Source organism: Sphaeramia orbicularis, chromosome 21 (assembly GCF_902148855.1).
Source record: "Sphaeramia orbicularis chromosome 21, fSphaOr1.1, whole genome shotgun sequence".
NCBI classification, from domain to species: Eukaryota; Metazoa; Chordata; class Actinopteri; order Kurtiformes; family Apogonidae; genus Sphaeramia; species Sphaeramia orbicularis.
Window position 1 is genome coordinate 39,230,705 of NC_043977.1, and position 19,393 is coordinate 39,250,097.

At 34.0% G+C, this 19,393-nt stretch overlaps 1 protein-coding gene across 1 annotated transcript in view; it reads right to left on the reverse strand.

Annotated features, from left to right (window-relative positions):
- tfcp2l1 (transcription factor CP2-like 1) overlaps positions 1-15,040 on the reverse strand; it is a 33,351-nt gene extending 18,311 nt beyond the window's left edge. Inside the window, exons 1-4 of the mRNA XM_030125563.1 lie at positions 14,477-15,040; positions 13,441-13,589; positions 8,184-8,257; positions 529-634 (exon numbers count right to left, since the gene is read on the reverse strand). Coding sequence (XP_029981423.1) covers positions 529-634; positions 8,184-8,257; positions 13,441-13,589; positions 14,477-14,535 — 388 coding nt within the window. The 5' untranslated portion in view covers positions 14,536-15,040. The remainder of the gene's footprint in view (positions 1-528; positions 635-8,183; positions 8,258-13,440; positions 13,590-14,476) is intronic.
- Between the last annotated feature and the right edge of the window lie 4,353 nt (positions 15,041-19,393).

A 19,393-nucleotide genomic window follows, 5' to 3' on the forward strand; every position in this document is an offset into this window, starting at 1 on the left:
CATCTCTCATCTCATCCAATCCAATCCAATCTATTCTATTCTAATCTCATTTTATTTTATCTAATTTTATCTAATCTCATCTAATCTAATCCTATTTTCTTTTATCTCATCTCATTTTATTTTTTCTAATCTAATCTAATTTTATCTAATATAACCTAATTTAATCCTTTTTTCTCTTATCTCATGTTATTTTATCTAATCTAATCTAATCTAACCTAATCCTATTTTATTGTATCTCATTTTATCTAATCTAATCTGATCTAATCTAATCCTATTTTCTCTTATCATGTTATTTTATCTAATCTAATCTAATCCTATTTTATTTTATCTCATCTTATTTTATCTAATCTAATCTAATCTAATCTAATCTAATTTTCTTCTCTCATCTTATTTTATCTAATATAATCCTATTTTTTTTAAAATCTCATTTTATTTTATCTAATCTCATCTCATCTCATCTCATCTCATCTCATCTCATCTCATCTCATCTCATCTCATCTAAGTGAGCTCTGATGAAACCAAACCCACCTATGTCCAGGATTCGGTCTCCTGGTCTGTTCCATCTCCATCCCTCCAGCTGCTGGTGCTCCATGTACTGCAGCCGACGGTCATGAAACACCACACGTACAATACTCTGCGGACAGGAAAGACACAGCGTTAGGCCGCAGTGAAGCTAACGCTGCGAGCGGGGCAGCTCACACACAGCCAAACAGCAGGACTATCAGGCAGAGTGTGAACAGGCTGCCCTGTATATGCATCAACACACACAGTTGAATAAGAAAACAAAAGGCCAGGAGGAGGCATTTCATCCCCATTCCTGCCCATCATATATTAGCATCACAATAAACAACAGGAGGTCAGTATCACAGATGTCAAATGATATTTAACCCATAAAGACCCAGTCCTACTTTTGTGGCAGTTCCCAGATGAATTTTTCTCTCTATTTAACCTCTCTTAAGTGATTTATCACCATTTATTATAATATTATCCACTATATTTTGCATTTTTCACTGTAAATTATATATTTTCTATATTTAATTTCTTATATTTGATTTAGATTTTCATGAGAAATCAGAGTTAATTCAAAGGTTATTACAGCAAAAGAGAACAAGTGAATTTTTCAGTAAAATATATCATTAACTGAACATCCACTGTCATTGATCCAACTCCATGGGTTTTACTGGTGAATCCATGTTGTAGAAGATGATGCTGTTTCCATGGTAACAACAGAGCCTCTGAGTGTCCAAATGAGTCATATCTGACGACCATGAAAAGATGATAAACTGCATTTTATACCAATTATTTACATGGATTGATAGGATTCATGGATCAACAGGTATTAGACGTTATAGATCGTTTTGGTTGTCGGTGAAGGTTTGGGTCTTTATGGGTTAAAGTTGATTTTTAAGGCATTTTCTAAACATTTTTTCCAAATTCTTTAAAATCCCCAGCTCTTCTCATATCAGTCCTTTTCTAACTATTGTCAAGTGCATCCATGACATCTACTGGATAACCTTTGTATCATTAAAACCATCAGCAAAATAATAATTAATATCAGTCCACATGAATGAGGATTTTCTTAAAGGGGTGATGTATTAACTTTTTTTACAGAAAATTCAACTACTGAGTCTGCGTGATAGTTCTCTGTGATCTTTTTGGTGTGTTTCAGACCAGTCGTATGGTGTTTATAAAAAGCTGGTGTTAGACTGGCTCAGATGGATGGATGCATACTCTGCTGTGATCGGTTGTTAGTCACAGGCTGCACAACTGAATACTCACTCAACACTGGTAAATTATAAGTTAAACAAAACACAAACTATACCTCTGCTAAGCTTTACTCTTACATTAAGCTGTTTTGATTTACGAATTGTGATATAATTACTTTTCTTTTCATTTTTTTTTTATTTCAGGCTGTCAGTTGGACAAAGCAGCTTGTCATGGTGTTACTTAGAGCTCTATTTTTACACTGTATTCCACGTTTTTACTAAATATTTCTTTTAAGGAGGTGCAAAGCCCTATTGAAACCATGTGTGCCATTTAAAATGTGATTATGCTAATTGACAACAGCAAAGTAGTTTGACAAAACAGTAACAGAGCTGATGAGATGATGTGTTATATGGACATTTAGGGTGTTCAAACAAAGGTCCCATCCAAGTTTCTAGTCTTTTTAATATCACATACTGTACATATGATCCTTTTAGTTTTTTTAGTTGTTTACTTTCTGATGTCATCTACATGTGCTGCATCTCTTCTCTTTCAATCCACCTAATTTGCACATTCTTCCATTAGTATTTCTTGTTTTGTTGTTACTACCCTGCCCCCTCAGAGGCAAGGGGTATTGTTCTTGATTCAGTTTGTATGTTTTTGTTTGTTTGTTAACACTCTAGCAGCAAAACTATTAGTTGAAATCATACCAAATTTGGTTTATAGATTGCCAGTGACCCAGAATAGATCTCATTACATTTGGGAAAAATAGGTCAAAGTAAAAAATTTTTTTTAATTTTTAAAAGCTTTTTTTTCCCCCATTTAATTATATTCATTCACTCATTATCTGAACCCCCTTTATCCTCACTAGGGTCACGGGGGTCGCTTGGAGCCTATCCCAGCTACATAGGGGCGAAGGTGGGGTACACCCTGGACAAGTCGCCAGTTCATCGCAGGGCTGACATTTACTTATAATTGGTGAAATTTCAAATGTCTATAGCAGCAAAACTATTGGTTGAATTCATACCAAATTGAGTTTATAGATTGCCAGTGACCCAGAATTGATGTCATTACATTTTGGGAAAAGTAGGTCCAAGTTTAAATTTTTTAGGAATTTTTAAAATCTTTTTTCTTCTCCCATTTACTTACAATGTGCGAAATTTCACATGTCTATAAAAACATCAATTTTGTTTCCATTTATTTCAAACTTGGCACATATATAGAGGCAGTTGATATGCTGATATCAGCACATGTGTAGACATGATAACATCAGCTGGATCGATGCCAAAATAAGCTACAATATGTGTGAGGAGCGGGGTTTGTTGTGCCTGACACCAGTTGTTTATTTATGGTTTAATTAATAAGGAAAAATAAATGTACATACATAAACTAAGGACGTCTGTTCAATGTACTGTGAACATTAGGGTGGACCAAAAATTTTTTGTTTAAGATTCTCTGGATTAGAGCCCTGCATTTGGTTCCATATCTGGCCAAATTACTTCAGTCCAAATTTTATGCAAATTAATTAATATTTAGAGGTTGCACAAGACACATGAAGATTGCTCTATATACTATAACATAACTAGCCAAATGAATAAGGCATATTACAATAATTTGTAATTTTATTCTCAAAATCAAACTGCAACTCGTATAAAAATGTTACTTAGAAAGTCCAGCAACCACTGTTGCTTTATTGAAATTACAAAAAATGTTCCTGTGTTCTTTGACAACTTGGAGCCAGTACCGTTTGTGATCTTCAGTTTTTGTTCGGCTACAGGTGAAGTCTTGAATAAGCTCCACCCCTCTTTCAGCAACATCACTGACAACTTTTCTGGAATGCACAGTTTCAGCAGCCTTCTGAAAGTCTGCATCATCAGCCCAGTCTTCTGGAGGAATTGTGAAGAATGTTTGTGGCAGATCCAAAGTTTCAAAGAAACGCATGGTGCTGGTGGTGACAGAATCACTGATCTGCTTCCCTTCATAATCTGCTTAAGGCCATCCCAGCGCTTTAGTGGAACCGAGAGAACCTTCATTTTCCATCATGTTGTGAACCATCAGCTGCTTCTGCTCTGGTGTCACACTGGAGTCACAGAATGCCAGGCCAACTGATTCTTCACTCAAGTACCACAGATGTGGGCGGCCTTACTTCATACATATATTGCTAGATGAAACACTCAAACCTTGGTTTTGCTCGTACTGCTGCTTCTCTTACAGGTCAGCTCAGCTATGCTGAAAATGCAAAATTAGTCAATTTCCAGGAAACTTCCAGCAACTTGTGCAACCTCTAAAACATCTCCTTTTTCTTCCAATTTTTTTCCTAAATCATCTTTTGAATGCCAAAACCTAATGCAGGGTTCTAATTGAGGTTATCTGAAACTTTATTTTTTACCATGATTGTTGGACCACCCTAATATACATCAGAGTGTTTGTAGTGAAGGCTAATCTGTACCACTCTTCCCTTTTAGTGACGACAGCTTGTAAAATGTGAACTGTCTGGAAGGTATCCTGACACTGTACATGAACACATTATGGTTCAGGCTGAAACCACGTCTTCTGATCAAACCGAGTCCAGCTCTTTGGTCTGCTGGAGGATTCATACCTGCAAATTTAGACTGAATGAACCTGAACTAGTCTGGAACAAACATCATTCACCTGATAGTGAAACTAAACCACCAATCACAGCAAAGTAGAACCCATTTCAAATCAATCATGGACATATCATTACAACTAAAAATATATCAGTAGAACACCAACCCCAATTGAAAACACAGCTGCATTATGGGAAATGTAGTATTGTGGTGCACTCATTTTAGTTATTCCTAACTTTATGGAATGCAGTGTCTTATCTCCTGTCCACTCATGAAATAAACCCACTTATTACCTGTACCATTGGGATTTTTATAGAGACGGGCTCATGCACGACTGAGCTCCAGAACTCATAAAACACGTCATGTGTTTGCAGAGACGCCACCTGTCCCATACTTGTGTTTCTAGGATGCTAGTATTACGTTCTCAAACAACAGCAGCCTGACGACAGCGACATGTCAAGTGGATGCACTCACACAAAAATCTCACTAGAGTGGGTGTGTTGACAAATGTGTTTAAAATCAACGGGAGTCACTCTGGACCCTTTTTTTAGTAGAACGTAAAACTTTAAGACACGTTAGGTTTGCATGTAAAAAAAACAGACATTTGAAACAACTCATGAAATAAAAACACAGCATTATATATTAAAGTTTCACATAATGATGCAATAACACAACATTCTGTAATTCTGCAATTCCCCAACATTCTGTAATAAATTAATTCATACTCTGGAAATTATTACAAAATACACAAACTGCACTTTGTACGATAACAGTGTAATAATATGGTGGTGTTATGAATGCAGCCCTTTGGAATAAGAGATACTTAACTTACAAGATAGTTAATTCATTCCTTAAACCAGGGGTGTCAAACTCATGTGAGTTCAGGGGCCACATACAACCCAAAATGACCTGCAGTGGGCCAGATGATTAAAATAATAACACAATAATACAAAAATAATATCAATTCCAAAATTTGTATGTCTGATTTCTATGTTTTAGAGTGAAAAAAGTAAAATTATATTATCAAAATTTTTACATCCTTTAAAAAAATGTGGAAAAACATGAACAACCATGACCAAAATGAAATTTATTAAGAAAAAAAGTGCAATTTTAACAATTTATGCTATTATTTGGCCTCAGCTTCTCATTTTCACATGTTCATTACAACGTACAGATCACAGTGGATCTACAAATACACAAACATTTAATAACAGACAGAATATTGGTACAATTACTCTTAATTCTCTTAAGACATTTCAGGTTATTCATATTTGTTAAGGTTTTTCACATTTTTTGTAAAAGGCTAGTTTGTAAATGTTAGCATTTTTGTGTAATTTCCTTTTTTTTTTTTTTTTTTTACACTAAAACAAAGAGAAAAATTTGTGGTTTTCATTATTTATAGGTTATTATGATAGTATTTTACAGGTCAGACCCACTTCAGATGGAATTGACCTAAAATTATTTTTGACATCCTTGATTGTTAATATCTTCAGTGTAATTTTTGTGTTTCACTAATTCATCCCACGGGCCAGACTGGACCCATTGGTGGGCCGGTTTTGGCCCCTGGGCCGCATGTTTGACACCCCTCCCTTAAACCCTCTCTTTTAACTGTTTTTTTTAAAGGTTCTGTATAATAATCACTTATGCTTACATTAGATTTGCGTTGGTGTCTGTGGTGTCTGACAGACTGATGCCTTTGACTTTTCCTGATTGCATTTTTAAGACAATCGAAGATATTATAGTTTTATTTTAATGTAGTCTTTCAGCTTATTTTTTAACTTCAGCTTAGTTTTAGTTACTTCTACTAATGCAAAAGTAGTTTAACCCTTTCATGCATAGTGGTCACTACAGTGGACAGTTATTCTACATCTGTTCTCTAATATATTCATGGGTTTTGTTGTTTCAGTTCCATATGAGCCAACACAGTGGACGCTTATGCATCATCCCATACACTGACATTCAGACCATTACTGTAACTTTGCTTTACTTGATAAACCTGATCTGCACTAACATGTTTGAGTATAAATCAATTGCTAATAAAAATTGGGAATATGATAAAATGTGAGAAAACATCAGATTAGCTGCATTAAAAATGTTTTGATTTTGAAGTTTTCACACAATATATCACTTTCTGACATTGCATTCCTTCCTTCAAAAATTAAACACATGGTGTCCAGCGGAGTGGACATTTTTGGAACTCCACAAAAATTATGAAGGTAGATTTGTTTCTTTATTGCTTTAACCAAAAAAATATTTTTATTAAAAAAAAAAAAAAAAAATTCAATTTAGAAAAAATTTCACCTCAATCAAAGAAAAAGTGTTCAAATGCAATTTTTTGGGTCGTACATTTTTTTTTTCATTCAAACACTTTTTTATTGAATTTTTTTTTTTTAGTTAAAGCAATAAAGAAACAAATCTACCTTCATTAAAAAAACAGGTTTATTAAAAAAAAAATCCAATTGCATTGTTTTTTCATGCCTGAAGAGGAATAAAAACACTCAGGAAAAAAATCTCGACTAAGGTTCTCATAATTCATGCCTGAAAGGGTTAAGTCTTTATTATTACTTTGAGAAATTGATTTTTGTTTAGTTTTAGTCCTTATTTTTCAGGTTTTCTGACCAATAACCTTGATTTTTAAGAATCTGAAAAAGGAAGGATGAAAGATTCATGACATTAAAACAATTCTGTCACTAGAAGGACATTATATTCTTCGACACCATGAGCTAAAGTGTTATATTGGTACCTGAGCATAAAACAAAGCCATTGCAATTATATGTTGTTTTACTTTGTGTTACATTGTTCGAGTTAGTTAGTTAGTTATTGCAAGATAACCTCAACAAACATAAAGATTTTTGCTGAAAAACCTATAAATAGAAGTCAGTGTAAACAGTGTATTGTGGCTGTTATCAGATGGAGTTCACTAACCTCAATGTTTCTTCCCCTCCCAGTACAAAACGTTATTATTATATATTATGTATGTCCTGAGCTGCATGTAATAGTTTCATATCGTAATTAAACTAATAGAATCTTCTTAAATATTGACTTTAAACTGGCATTAGAGTGGAATCTGAAGCCAAATAAAAGAGAAACTATCTGTTCTTGTTTTTATGAAATTAACCTTTTATCATATTTTATTTTACAAATACAGACAAACTGAGGAACTTCAAAAATTGACCTGGAAAAACCCATTTGTGCTTTTGTTACTATCAGATTTGACTCCTATGATAGTGATGTTAGTTCTCCTCAAAAACACCATCAAAACCTTCAGAATAATTAAAAAACAGCTGCTTTATTTGTAATAACCCATGCAATATGTAATAATTTATTATAAAAAGCATATAAATGCATTTGATTTTGCATCCAAGCTACCTGTTATTACAAAATACAAGTGTTATTACATGATTAAGTGAAAATATGTTACTTCTGTCAACTTATCACATGGGTGTTGTTCAGGAATACACAAATCTGTATTTTATTTGTGTAGCTAAAATTAGCATGAAGATGCCCCAGTGTTGTAAAAAGAAGAAAAAAGGAGAATGACATGATAAGATGAAGACAGGTAGGAGAAGGATGGGAAAACTATGAAGGTAAGACGTGTGTGTGTGTGTGTGTGTGTGTGTGTGTGTGTGTGTGTGCGTGTGTGCGTGTGTGTGTGTGCGTGTGCGTGTGATGATGGTCAGAGGACAGTTAAGTTTGGGTGATAGTACCAAGCTCTCCGAGGTCGACACCCGACCCCTGAAGCTGGAGGAAGGGTTGAGGGACCTGTGACAAAACCCGGAAATGGATACACAACAACAACAACAACAACAACAACAACAACAACAACAAGAGAAAATAGGAGAAGATATAAAAGTCAAAATATAACAGACAAACACAATACCTTACACCTACCTTTACATATTTGCTGCTTATATCTGTATACTCCACTAGTTTTCTGTTAAGCATACGGATTTCGTAGGACTGACCTACATTTTAAAACATTAAACAAAAAAAACCTGATTAAAATTGAAAAATGGGAAATCAGTCAATCAGAAAAGAGGGGCAGTGGAGATAGAGATTAAATCAAATTAAACACCTTTTAGGCCAAATGTCAAAACCGATATCGACAAACATTAATGTATCTCCATCCTGATTATATATATATGTATATATATATAAATCGGCTAAAATTTGCTTAGAGGTCTTACTTATGTCTTTGTGCATAAGAAATCAATATAAGTGAATCCTCAAAGGAACTTTGCATTGGTAAATGCAAGTTATGCACATTTACAGGATTTCAGTTCTGTTGCAACATGTTGATGGTCATATGAACTATGTTTTCAGCTCAAAAATGTCCAATTTCATCACAATTAATGCTATATTTTCATGTTACAAATGGCCAAGTTATATTTGAACTGAATTTACCTGAAAAACAAATATTCTATTCTTTTAGATTCCCCAATTTTTCTTAGAAGATTCTATCCTACATATCACATGTTTTATCTTTACAGGTTCAATATGGAGTATGGTGCTGATCCATCCTGCTTATGTTACGCCAATACATACATTAAGAATGTCACATGTCACTGTTTAAATCAACAGTTTTCTAATAATAAGCATTTTTATAAAGAAATGACAATTCTATATTGTTATTTACTCTTTAGTATGATGATAAACGATATAATAAATAATTATGATCCTAGTTTTTGCACAGGGATCATTAGTGGAAACGGTGACATGGCTGCAGAGCATCAGTATGATGGGATCTGTAACAACCATGTCACATCCGTCCACTGCCACATTTTGTGTTTTTGTGTCAGCTGTTATTGTTTTAGATCCACAATACTAACATTTATGAATAAGATAATTAGCAATGGTAAGTATGTAAGTTTATTATTAATAAAGTACTGGTACTGACCAGATCATCATGGGTAATGTCACGTCCGTCCACCAGCAAAAATTTTCGCATACACGTGCTATTCCAAATCCAATATTTCTGAAAATATAGCTTCCACTGTCAAATAATATCAGTAGTCTGTGCACAAATGGATTAGCATTATTTCAACACAGTTCTATGCATTTCTTACAACTTTTTGTTTTAACAAAAATGGCCACTCATTTGACCCCCTAAGTAAATTTTAGCCGAGATATATATTATATGAAATTTAAATAAAAGTAAAATTAAATAGAAAATATGTTAAATAATAGTTAAATGAGGGACATTGAAAGACTATCAGTGCTTTTGTGGACACTGATAGTATTAACTTCTATTGAATATTTGTCATATTTACATGGAAATTCAAACGTTGGCCAAAAGTTGCACGTTACAGCAAACTTACTTTGATTGTGTTCACTCCAATCAAATTACTGTACAGCAGAGAAGCAAGTGGGGAGGGGGTGTTTTAGGGAGGACAAAGCACAAATAACAAATACAGTTCAAAAAAAGGACACAAACAATCAAGGAGATCCAGTAGAAGAAAAAGGCAAAGAAGAAGACTGACAAGGAGAAAAGAAAGAAGAGGAGAAAAGAGTGGGAATGGGATTAGAAGATAGAATTCAGACAAATTAACACATGGAGGAGCTCATGTTGAACAGATAAATCACAGGGTAACATTTTATCACAATGACTTTATAGTTTAATGAATGTAATTAATACACTCCCCGGTGGTGGAAGACGTATTCAGATCCTTTAATGAAGTAAAAATACACATACCATAGGATGAAAACATTCAAAGCCTTATTTAAAAGTATTATTAAGTAGTCCATGTGCAGAAAAGTGATCCTTGTCAGTATTTTACCGTTGCAGATAATGTTACAGACGCCATTTACTTTAATGCTGCACAAATGTGGATGTTGCATTTTACGGCTATAGAAGTTTACAACAACAAAAACAGAAAATTGGAAAAGATGGAGTCATCTGGACTACTTTACATAGTGTTGTGTCGTTTAATCTACAGGATTATATCTTATTCTAGAAGATCATCCTATATTTGTAGCACTGCTCTGCTGCAAGAACCATGTATCTCTAAAAAGTCGACTGAAAAACAGACCTGTTTTCATCTTTGTGACAGAAGGAATATTAAGCGTAAGATACAAGATAAGGTTCTGAACACATAGAAGCATTTCATCCATCAATTTATCCCAAACATTGAAAATTATTTGGAAATACATGTTTGTTTGTTTGGTTTTTTTTACTGGACAGACAAATGTAGTAAAATAAAAAGTGTCAAATTTGTCTGTGAAATGTAGTGTTCTCCATCTTTCAACTCCAAGTGGCTCATATTTGTGTATATATGCATTAATTATTCAATAAACGCACCACTGAAACCCATTCATAAAGACTCCCTCAGTCTATACAATCACATTTAGCCCATAAAGACCCAGTGCTACTTTTGAGGCAGTTCCCAAAGGAATTTTTCTCTATTTCTACCTTTCTTAACTGATTTATCACCAATTTTTTTAATATTATCCTCTGTATTTTACTTTTTTTGGCGTATATCATGTATTTTTCTATATTTAATTTGCGTATCATGTCGATGTTCATAAAAACTCAGAGTAAATTCAAAGTTAATTTTATCAAAACAACGAAAAATGAAAACAAAGTGACTTTTTCAGCAAAAATATTGCTAACTGAATATAAACCCAGTGTGTCCATCCACTGTCACTGATCTAACTCCACAGGATTTAATGGTGAATTAATGTTGTAGATCAGGGGTCAGCAAGCTTTACAATCTAAAGAGCCATTTTGGATGTAAAAAAGAAGAAAGAAATCTGTCTGGAGACATGAAAAAATATATCTAAACTCATCTCCGTTTTGTCATGAGGAGGCTGTTCTGCAGTAGCCTATTTGTGATTAGTTTGTTATTGAACTTTGCTTTTCCATTAAAATAATATAAAGTTTGGTGCATTTATGAGATGATACGACTGTAATAAAGACAACACTCAAGATGTTGACTGTTTTTAATGTAACATTGTATAAATGGAGAAAAACCTCCACTTTCATGTAAATAGGCTTACTTTGAAAAAGGCAAACTATAAACAAATGAAAAACAAGTATGTCTTTTTGAATGTGGAGAAAAAAAGAAAAACAATATAGCATGGACATACACCTTAGTTGATATGATAAAAAAAGAACAAAGTGTATGCCAAGGTTATTATCGTTAACGAAAACTAGCAAAAGAACAAAAACTAGAATTGAAAAAACATTTTTGTTAACTGAAATAAATAAAAACTATTATTAAAAGAAAAATGATAACTAACTGAAACTGTATTGTGTGCTTATAAAACTAACTAAAACTTATAAAAATTATGGATAAAATTCCTTTTGTTTTCGTCAATGTAGTATTGATACAAAATCTTTTTTTTTTTTTTTTGCTCTAGCAATTTTAGCTAGCCGCACCATACGAGACTTTACACTCCATTACTTCTCGTCATTTGTCATTTAGAGTCATCTTCTCATCTTCTCTGCCTGGAAACATGGAGAAACCAGCAGAGTCCTGTCTGGGATTTATTTGAATACGACAGAGAAGAAGAGAAAAGATATGACAAAACTAAAATTAATACTAAAACTAAACTAAAAACTAAGCATTTAGAAAAAAATGAAAACTAATGAAAACTGGCAAACCTTCTCTAAAAACTAATTAAAACTAACTGAATTAAAGAAAAAAAAAAGTCAAAACTAAATAAAATTAAAATATAATGAAATATCCAAAACTATTATAACCTTAGTGTATGCACATTTTTGTAGATGGACAATGTTAGAATAGATTTAGGCCTACAAGAACGTTAAAAAAATATTGACTCATTCAGTTAATTTCAACATGTTCCTTATGTTTTTTGACAAAGCCACAGGGTGCCACAGAGAGAGGTTAAAGAGCCACATCTGGCCTGCAAAAGCTTCCATAGGTTGTAGACCCCTGCTCTAGAAGATGACGGCATTTCCATGGTAACTACGGAGCCGCTGAACGCCCAAATGGGTCATATGTGATGACCATGAAAAGACGACAAACTGTATTTTACACCAGTTATTTACATGTATTGATAGAATTAGTGGATCAACAGGTATTAACCCTTTCATGCATGAATTATGAGAACCTTAATCAAGATTTTTTTTTTTATTCATCTGTAGGCATGAAAAAACAATGTGATTTGAATTTTTTTTTTAAATGAACCTATTTTTCATGGCACTACAAAAACGTCCACCCAGCTGAACACCATGCTTTTAATTTTTGAAGCTCAGAAACATGTATTTACTGAGATACTGTGTGAAAAGTATGAAACAAAAGCATTTTTATCCTCCTGAGACCCAGCAATGCATTTTTGTCCTCTGTAGGGGACAAAAATTTGACAGTTTTACTTAAAAAAATGCTGTCCATTGCAACAGACATTCCATTAAAAAAAAAAGATAAATAACAATAATTTTAAAAAATGTATCTGGAAAAAAACAATACAAAACAAAACAAAACAAAAAAACTCTTGCATTATGCAGTTTCCAATCAAGACAATTGTTTAATGGAAAAAAGCTAAAAAATTCACTTTCCTGGGTCTCAGGAGGTTAATGCTGCTAATCTGATGTTTTCTCACATTTGAACATACTATAATACTGGTTATTACTCACTCAGATAATATGCAAAACAAGAAAAAGAAACAGTTTTTGTTAAAAAAAACAAAAACAAACAAACTCTGTTAATTACAGTCTAATAACAATTAAAAATTGATTTAGATAAAAGAACAGTAAAGTTACAGTAATGGTATGAATGTCAGTGTGTGGGATGATGCACAAGCGTTCACTGTGTTGGTTGATATGGAACTAAAACAACAAAATCCATGAATATACAAGAGGAACAGCTGTAGAATAACTGTCCACTGGAGTGACCACCATGCATGAAAGGGTTAAACAGTTCAGATCAGTAGGTGGTTTGTGTGGTCGGTGGTTGTTTGGGTCTTTATGGGTCAGACTCAGATTCAACACCATCAAATTCTACTCAAGTCCTGCTTCCTCGACCAGTCCTGTGTGTTTACAAATTGCAGAAAGGCACTTTGATTTAAACTGTCTTTGGATGTCATTGGATTTACATGGAGACATCAGCCAACTTTAATCTGGATTACTTGTACCAACATGAGCTCCGGTCCATTTAGTCAGTGTGGATGTTCAGGACAGATTAGCTACCTTGGTTCAGATAAGTGAGTGTCTCCTCCTGCTGTTTGACAGCCGGCGAGGTGGCTGCACACAGAATGTACTGGAACGGACTCCCCTTGGCGTTACTTTCAGCCATAAGCCTGGCTTCTTCGTTTTTTAGAAAAGGCGCCAAAGCTTCTCTACAGAGAAAGCAGAAGAAAAGGCAGACGGTGAGGTAACAGAGCTGGTTTTACTCCTTTATCTAATCATTTAATCACTGGAACAAAGGTGCATATGGCTGCTGTTACCGTAAGACTGCTGCAACACAACTGAAGATGTGTTTTTTTTTTTAGAAAATAATATTACACACAAGCCAGCACAAGTCATTTTGATCACAGTGCTTCTCTAAAATCTGCTACAATACTTAATTTTAATTAGAAATATCATCTGTATGCACTACTGTTGGTAAAAGTGTATAGAAATTATAAAGAATTTAGACTGCACTGTTCTATTAATATGATCTTCCTGAGACCCAGCAATGAATTTTTGTCCTCTGTACAAGAGGGGACAAGAGTTTCACAGCTTTATTGGAAAAAAAAAAAAAAAAAAACCCAAAACAAAAAACGCTGTCCACTGCAAAGGACATTCCATAAAAATGTTAAAAATGCATCTGAAAAAACTGTTGCATTGTGCTGTTTCCAATAAAGGCAATTATTTAATATAAAAAAAGCCAAAACTTGTACTTTCCTGTCTCTGGAGGTTACTGAAAATGTAAAGACATATGTACCAGTGTTAGTAAAAGTGCATTATTTTGGAAAAGAAGTGATTCAAGAAATAACCTGTTTGCATTTCTCCTTTTAAACCAGCCAAAAAAAATCTAACTGTAGTTTGAAATGACAGTTTATTGCAAAGAATAAAACACATGAATATGCTCCTGCAGCTCTATTTTAAGCCGTCTGACCACTTTCACATGTACAAAGGTCAAGAACTGACTATGTGTACATTATGTTAATATTCCTGACACTTTGAAGTAAACCGTCCACATTCCACACATAACTGAAGCGTCTGCTCATTACTGGTGCTTTACCTAATGTAACTGGCAGAGTGCTGGTGGTAGGACTCAGGCTGGGAATGGCAGAACAGCATATTTTCCAGTGTGGTGTCTTCTTCGTACCCCAGGACCACAGGAGGACGCAGGTGGAGACAGGTGGAACTAGCGCTGAGACGACTGGCTTCCTCTGGTGTCAGTACAGGGAGGTTTGGAGGCCAGATCTTCCCCCCCAGCGCTCTTATATTGCCCCGGTGATGTCACTCTCATTAGCATAACTTAGATGACCTTTGAGAGGTGGAGCGTGCAGCCACACCTCCCACTGCCACTGTGGAGCTGGGCCCATGCTTTAATAGCAGCTTCACTTGACCAGTTGTTGACACTGCCAACACTATGGCCCTAAAGCCAGACGTTAAACTCACTTAAGGTAATGACGTTTGGAGGGGAATCTGGAAAACAAACAGTAGAACAGCAGCAGGTTTTGGGGACAAATAGAGGGTCAGGTGGCCTGGAAATGAAATGAAAGTGAGTAAACATGTGTGTGTCTTGGTATTACTGTGTGTAGGTCAGCAGTGGAAGCAGTCTCCACATACTTTACTTGAGTAGAAGTATTTTAGTGTTAAATGAAGTTTGAAGCTCATTTTACTGCTGCATTAATGTATATCGGCTAAAATTTGCGTAGAGGTCTTATTTATGTCTTTGTCCATAAGAAATCAACATAAGTGAATCCCCAAAGGAACTTTGTGTTGGTAAATGCAAGTTATGCAAATTCACAGGATTTCAGTTCTGTTCAACATGTTGATGGTCGTATGAACTATGTTTTCAGTTCAAAAATGTCCAATTTCATCACAATTAATGCTATATTTTCATGTCACAAATGGCCAAGTTATATTTGAACTGAATTTACCTGAAAAACAAATATTCTATTCTTTTAGAGTCCCCTTTTTTTTTTTTTTTTTTTTTTACAAGATTCTATCCTACATATCACATGTTTTATTTTTACAGGTTCAATATGGAGTATGGTGCTGATCCATCCTGCTTATGTTACACCAATACATACATTAAGAATGTCACACGTCACTGTTTTAATCAACAGTTTTCTAATAATAAGCATTTTTATAAAGAAATAACAATTCTATATTGTTATTTACTCTTTAGTATGATGATAAACTATACAATAAATAATTCTGATACTAGTTTTTGCACAGGGATCATTTGTGTAAACGGTGACATGGCTGCCGAGCATCAGTATGATGGGATCTGTAACAACCATGTCACATCCGTCCACTGACACATTTTGTGTTTTTGTGTCAGCTGTTATTGTTTTAGATCCACAATACTAACATTTATGAATAAGAGGAGAATTAGCAATAGTAAGTATATAAGTTTATTATTAATAAAGTACTGGTACTGACCAGATCATCATGGGTAATGTCACGTCCATCCACCAGCAAAAGTTTTCACATACACGTGCTATTCAAAATCCAATATTTCTGAAAATATAACTTCCACTGTCAAATAATATCAGTAGTCTGTGCACAAATGTATTAGCATTATTTCAACACAGTTCTATGCATTTCTTACAACTTTTTTTTTTTTTTTTTTTTACAAAAATGGCCACTCATTTGACCCCCTAAGTAAATTTTAGCCAATATGTTGTATTTTACTGATGCATATCTAACCCTTTCATACATTAATTCTGAGAACTTTACTCAAGATATTTTTCCTGAGTGTTTTTATTCCTCTTTAGGCATGAAAAAAACGATGTGATTGAATTTTTTTTTTTTTTTTTTAAAGAGTTACAAAAATGTCCACTCAGCCGGACACCTTGCATTTCATGTTTGAAGCCAAGAAACATGTATTTAACCCTTTCATGGATGAATTATCAGACCCTTAACCGAGATTTTTTTCCTGAGCGTTTTTATTCCTCTTTAGGTATGAAAAAAACATGCCTAAAGAAAATTTTCTTATGAACCTATTTTTCATGGAGCTGCAAAAATGTCCACTCAGCTGGACACCATGTATTTAATTTTTGGAGCAAAGAAACATGTATTTACTGATATATTGTGTGAAAACTATGAAATAAAAACATTTTTAATGCTTATTTTCAGTAATTCATTTCTCAGACAGGGGTAGTTGTTTGTTTACCTGCTTTACTAGTTTGTCTAATAAATGAATTATCTACAAAAATTATATGCGTTAGACTGTGTGAACCTTTACCAGACATGTTCAATGCTGCTAATCTGCTGTTTTCTCACATTTTAACACTAATACCAGTCATTACTCACTTCATGGAGATAATACGCAAAAAACAACCACTTTTGTTTAAAAACTGTGAATTACAGACTTATAACAATAACAAGCAATTGTTTTACATTTACACATTACTCTAGATCAGGTTTATCAAGAACAGCAAAATTACAGTAAAGGCATGAATTACAGTGTATGGGTGATGCAGAAGCGTCCACTGTGTTGGCTGATATGGAACTAAAACAATAAAATCCATGAATATACAAGAGAACAGCTGTAGCAGAGCAGTCCACTGTAGTGACCTCATATGCATGAAAGGGTTAAGGTTAAACTCATTCAAAGTATCTTATACACTGTAAATGAATGCATCATATTGTAGAAAATCAACATATGTTTACTGCATCAGTGTCTTGTTAGAACCACATATCTCTATAAAGTCAATGTTTTAGCTCAGAGGCCAGAAAAATAAGTATGTTTTCAAATTTGTACAATAATGGTAATAATAATCAACAAATGATATATCATGAATTGTGTTGGAACACAAATCTTTGTGATGCTGATCAGTGAAGATGTTTGTTTGACATTGCTTTGTCACTGTGTCTTTGAACGTAAAATAAATGCATTGCACTTGAATTCAGAAAGATTATTGCTTAAAATAAGGCAAAAACATTGGTTGCTCATTTTGCACATTATTAGAGCTCATTTCTAGATCATCTGTACTCAAAATAAGCTGCAAATTCTGATCTAGAAAGTGGAAGACACAGTTGTGCTCATAAGTTTACATACCCTGACAGAATGCACATGGGACGGACTTGGATGTTCCAACACGACAATGACCCAAAACACAAGGTCAAGTTGACCTGTCATTGGCTACAGCAGAAAAAAGACGAGGTGAAGGAGTGTCCATCTCAGTCTGCTGACCTCAATATCATGGAACCACTCTGGGGAGGTCTCAAATATGCAGTTCATGCAAGAAAACCCCAAATCTTAAAGGAACTGAAGGTGTTTTGCCAAGAAGAATGGGCATCTTTACCATCTGAGAAAATAAAGAGCCTCATCCACAACTACTGCAAAAGACTTCCAACTGTCATTGATGTTAAAGAGGCCAATACAGAGGATTAAGAACTAGGGGATGTCAACTTTAGATCTGTGTCATCTGGATAGTTTCTGTTGTCAGTATGATTTAAAAAGAGTAAACACATTTGTTTGATATAAATAGCTTCACCCAACCACTAACCATGAGTGAAAGAAAAGTTTTTATATTATCATTCATAGTCTCTGAAAAATGGCCAAAAAATTTTCACAAATTCTGCTGGGGTATGTAAACTTATGAGCACAACTGTATATGATCTAAAAATAAGGTTGACTTTCGTGCACTGCCAAGATATCTTTTCTATCAGCACTTAAAACTAGAAAAAAAAAAAAAAGATTAATATCCCCAAAATAAGTAAATTTCCCTTTCTTGAAAATCACTTCTTGCAGTTTGTGGATTATCTTCTGGATTAACTGGTGAGTTTTAACGTCTCCAAAGTATTGGAAAAAAAGGGCGAAAAATACATAAATATAGTGTTACGCACAGATGGTGTCAAATGTTTTGACATTGAAGAAAACGATGCTAAAAGATTTGAAACTAGAAAAAGAAAAATTGTAAACATTTTCTTACACACAGAGTAATCAGTTATTAAAAGTTAGTTGTAATACTATAATTTATAATATTTACAGTCATAATAGCTGAGGACTGATTGAATAATCACTGCAGTTATAATGGTGTTAAATTCACAAGCTAAGTTAACTTATCTTAACCCATAAAGACCCAGTGTTACTTTTGTGGCAGTTTCCAAACTAATTTTTCTCTATTTCTACCATTCTTAAGTGATTTATCACCAATTTTTTTTCATGTAATCCTCTGTACTTTGCTTTTTTTTGGCAGAAATCATGTATTTTCCTATATCTACGTAATTCACAGATCATATAGATTGTCATGAAAACTCAGAGTAAGTTTAAAGTTAATTATATCAAAACAGAAAAAATAAAGAAAAAGTTACTTTTTCAGCAAAGATATTGCTAACTGAATATAACAACGTGAGTGTCCATCCACTGTCATTGATCCAACTCCATGGGTTTTACTGGTGAATTAATGTTGTAGAAGATGACGGTCTCTGAACGTCTAAATGGGTCATATCTGATGGCCATGAACAGATGGCAAACTGCATTTTATACCAGTTATTTACATGTATTGATAGGATAAGGTTTATAAACAGGTATTAACCTGATAACACCAAATGTATCATACTTCATACATGAGTTTTGAAGCCCTCTACATCATCAGTGTGATTTTTTCCCTTGAAAAACCTGATGTATACAATTAGATACATGCAATACATGGATAATCCACTGGGGGGAGGAATTTGTTCACCAGAGGCCTTTCCAGTGACACTACAAGACTGTCATTAATGAGGAAGGAGGCAGAACTTTGCCAGTTTTGAAAAGGAATTACCAATTTATTAGACGTTTGTGTTATATTATGTTTTTGTTTGTTCAAAAATAGTATTTGAGCATTGAGACCTGATGTATCAAATATGATACAAAATTGAAACTCATACAGGGAAATTTATATTTGAAAACAAATTTTTTTGGTTGTTCAGAAGAACCAATAAATGCTCCAGTTTCAAAGAACTGGAATTTTCTGTCAGTGATTTAATGGTT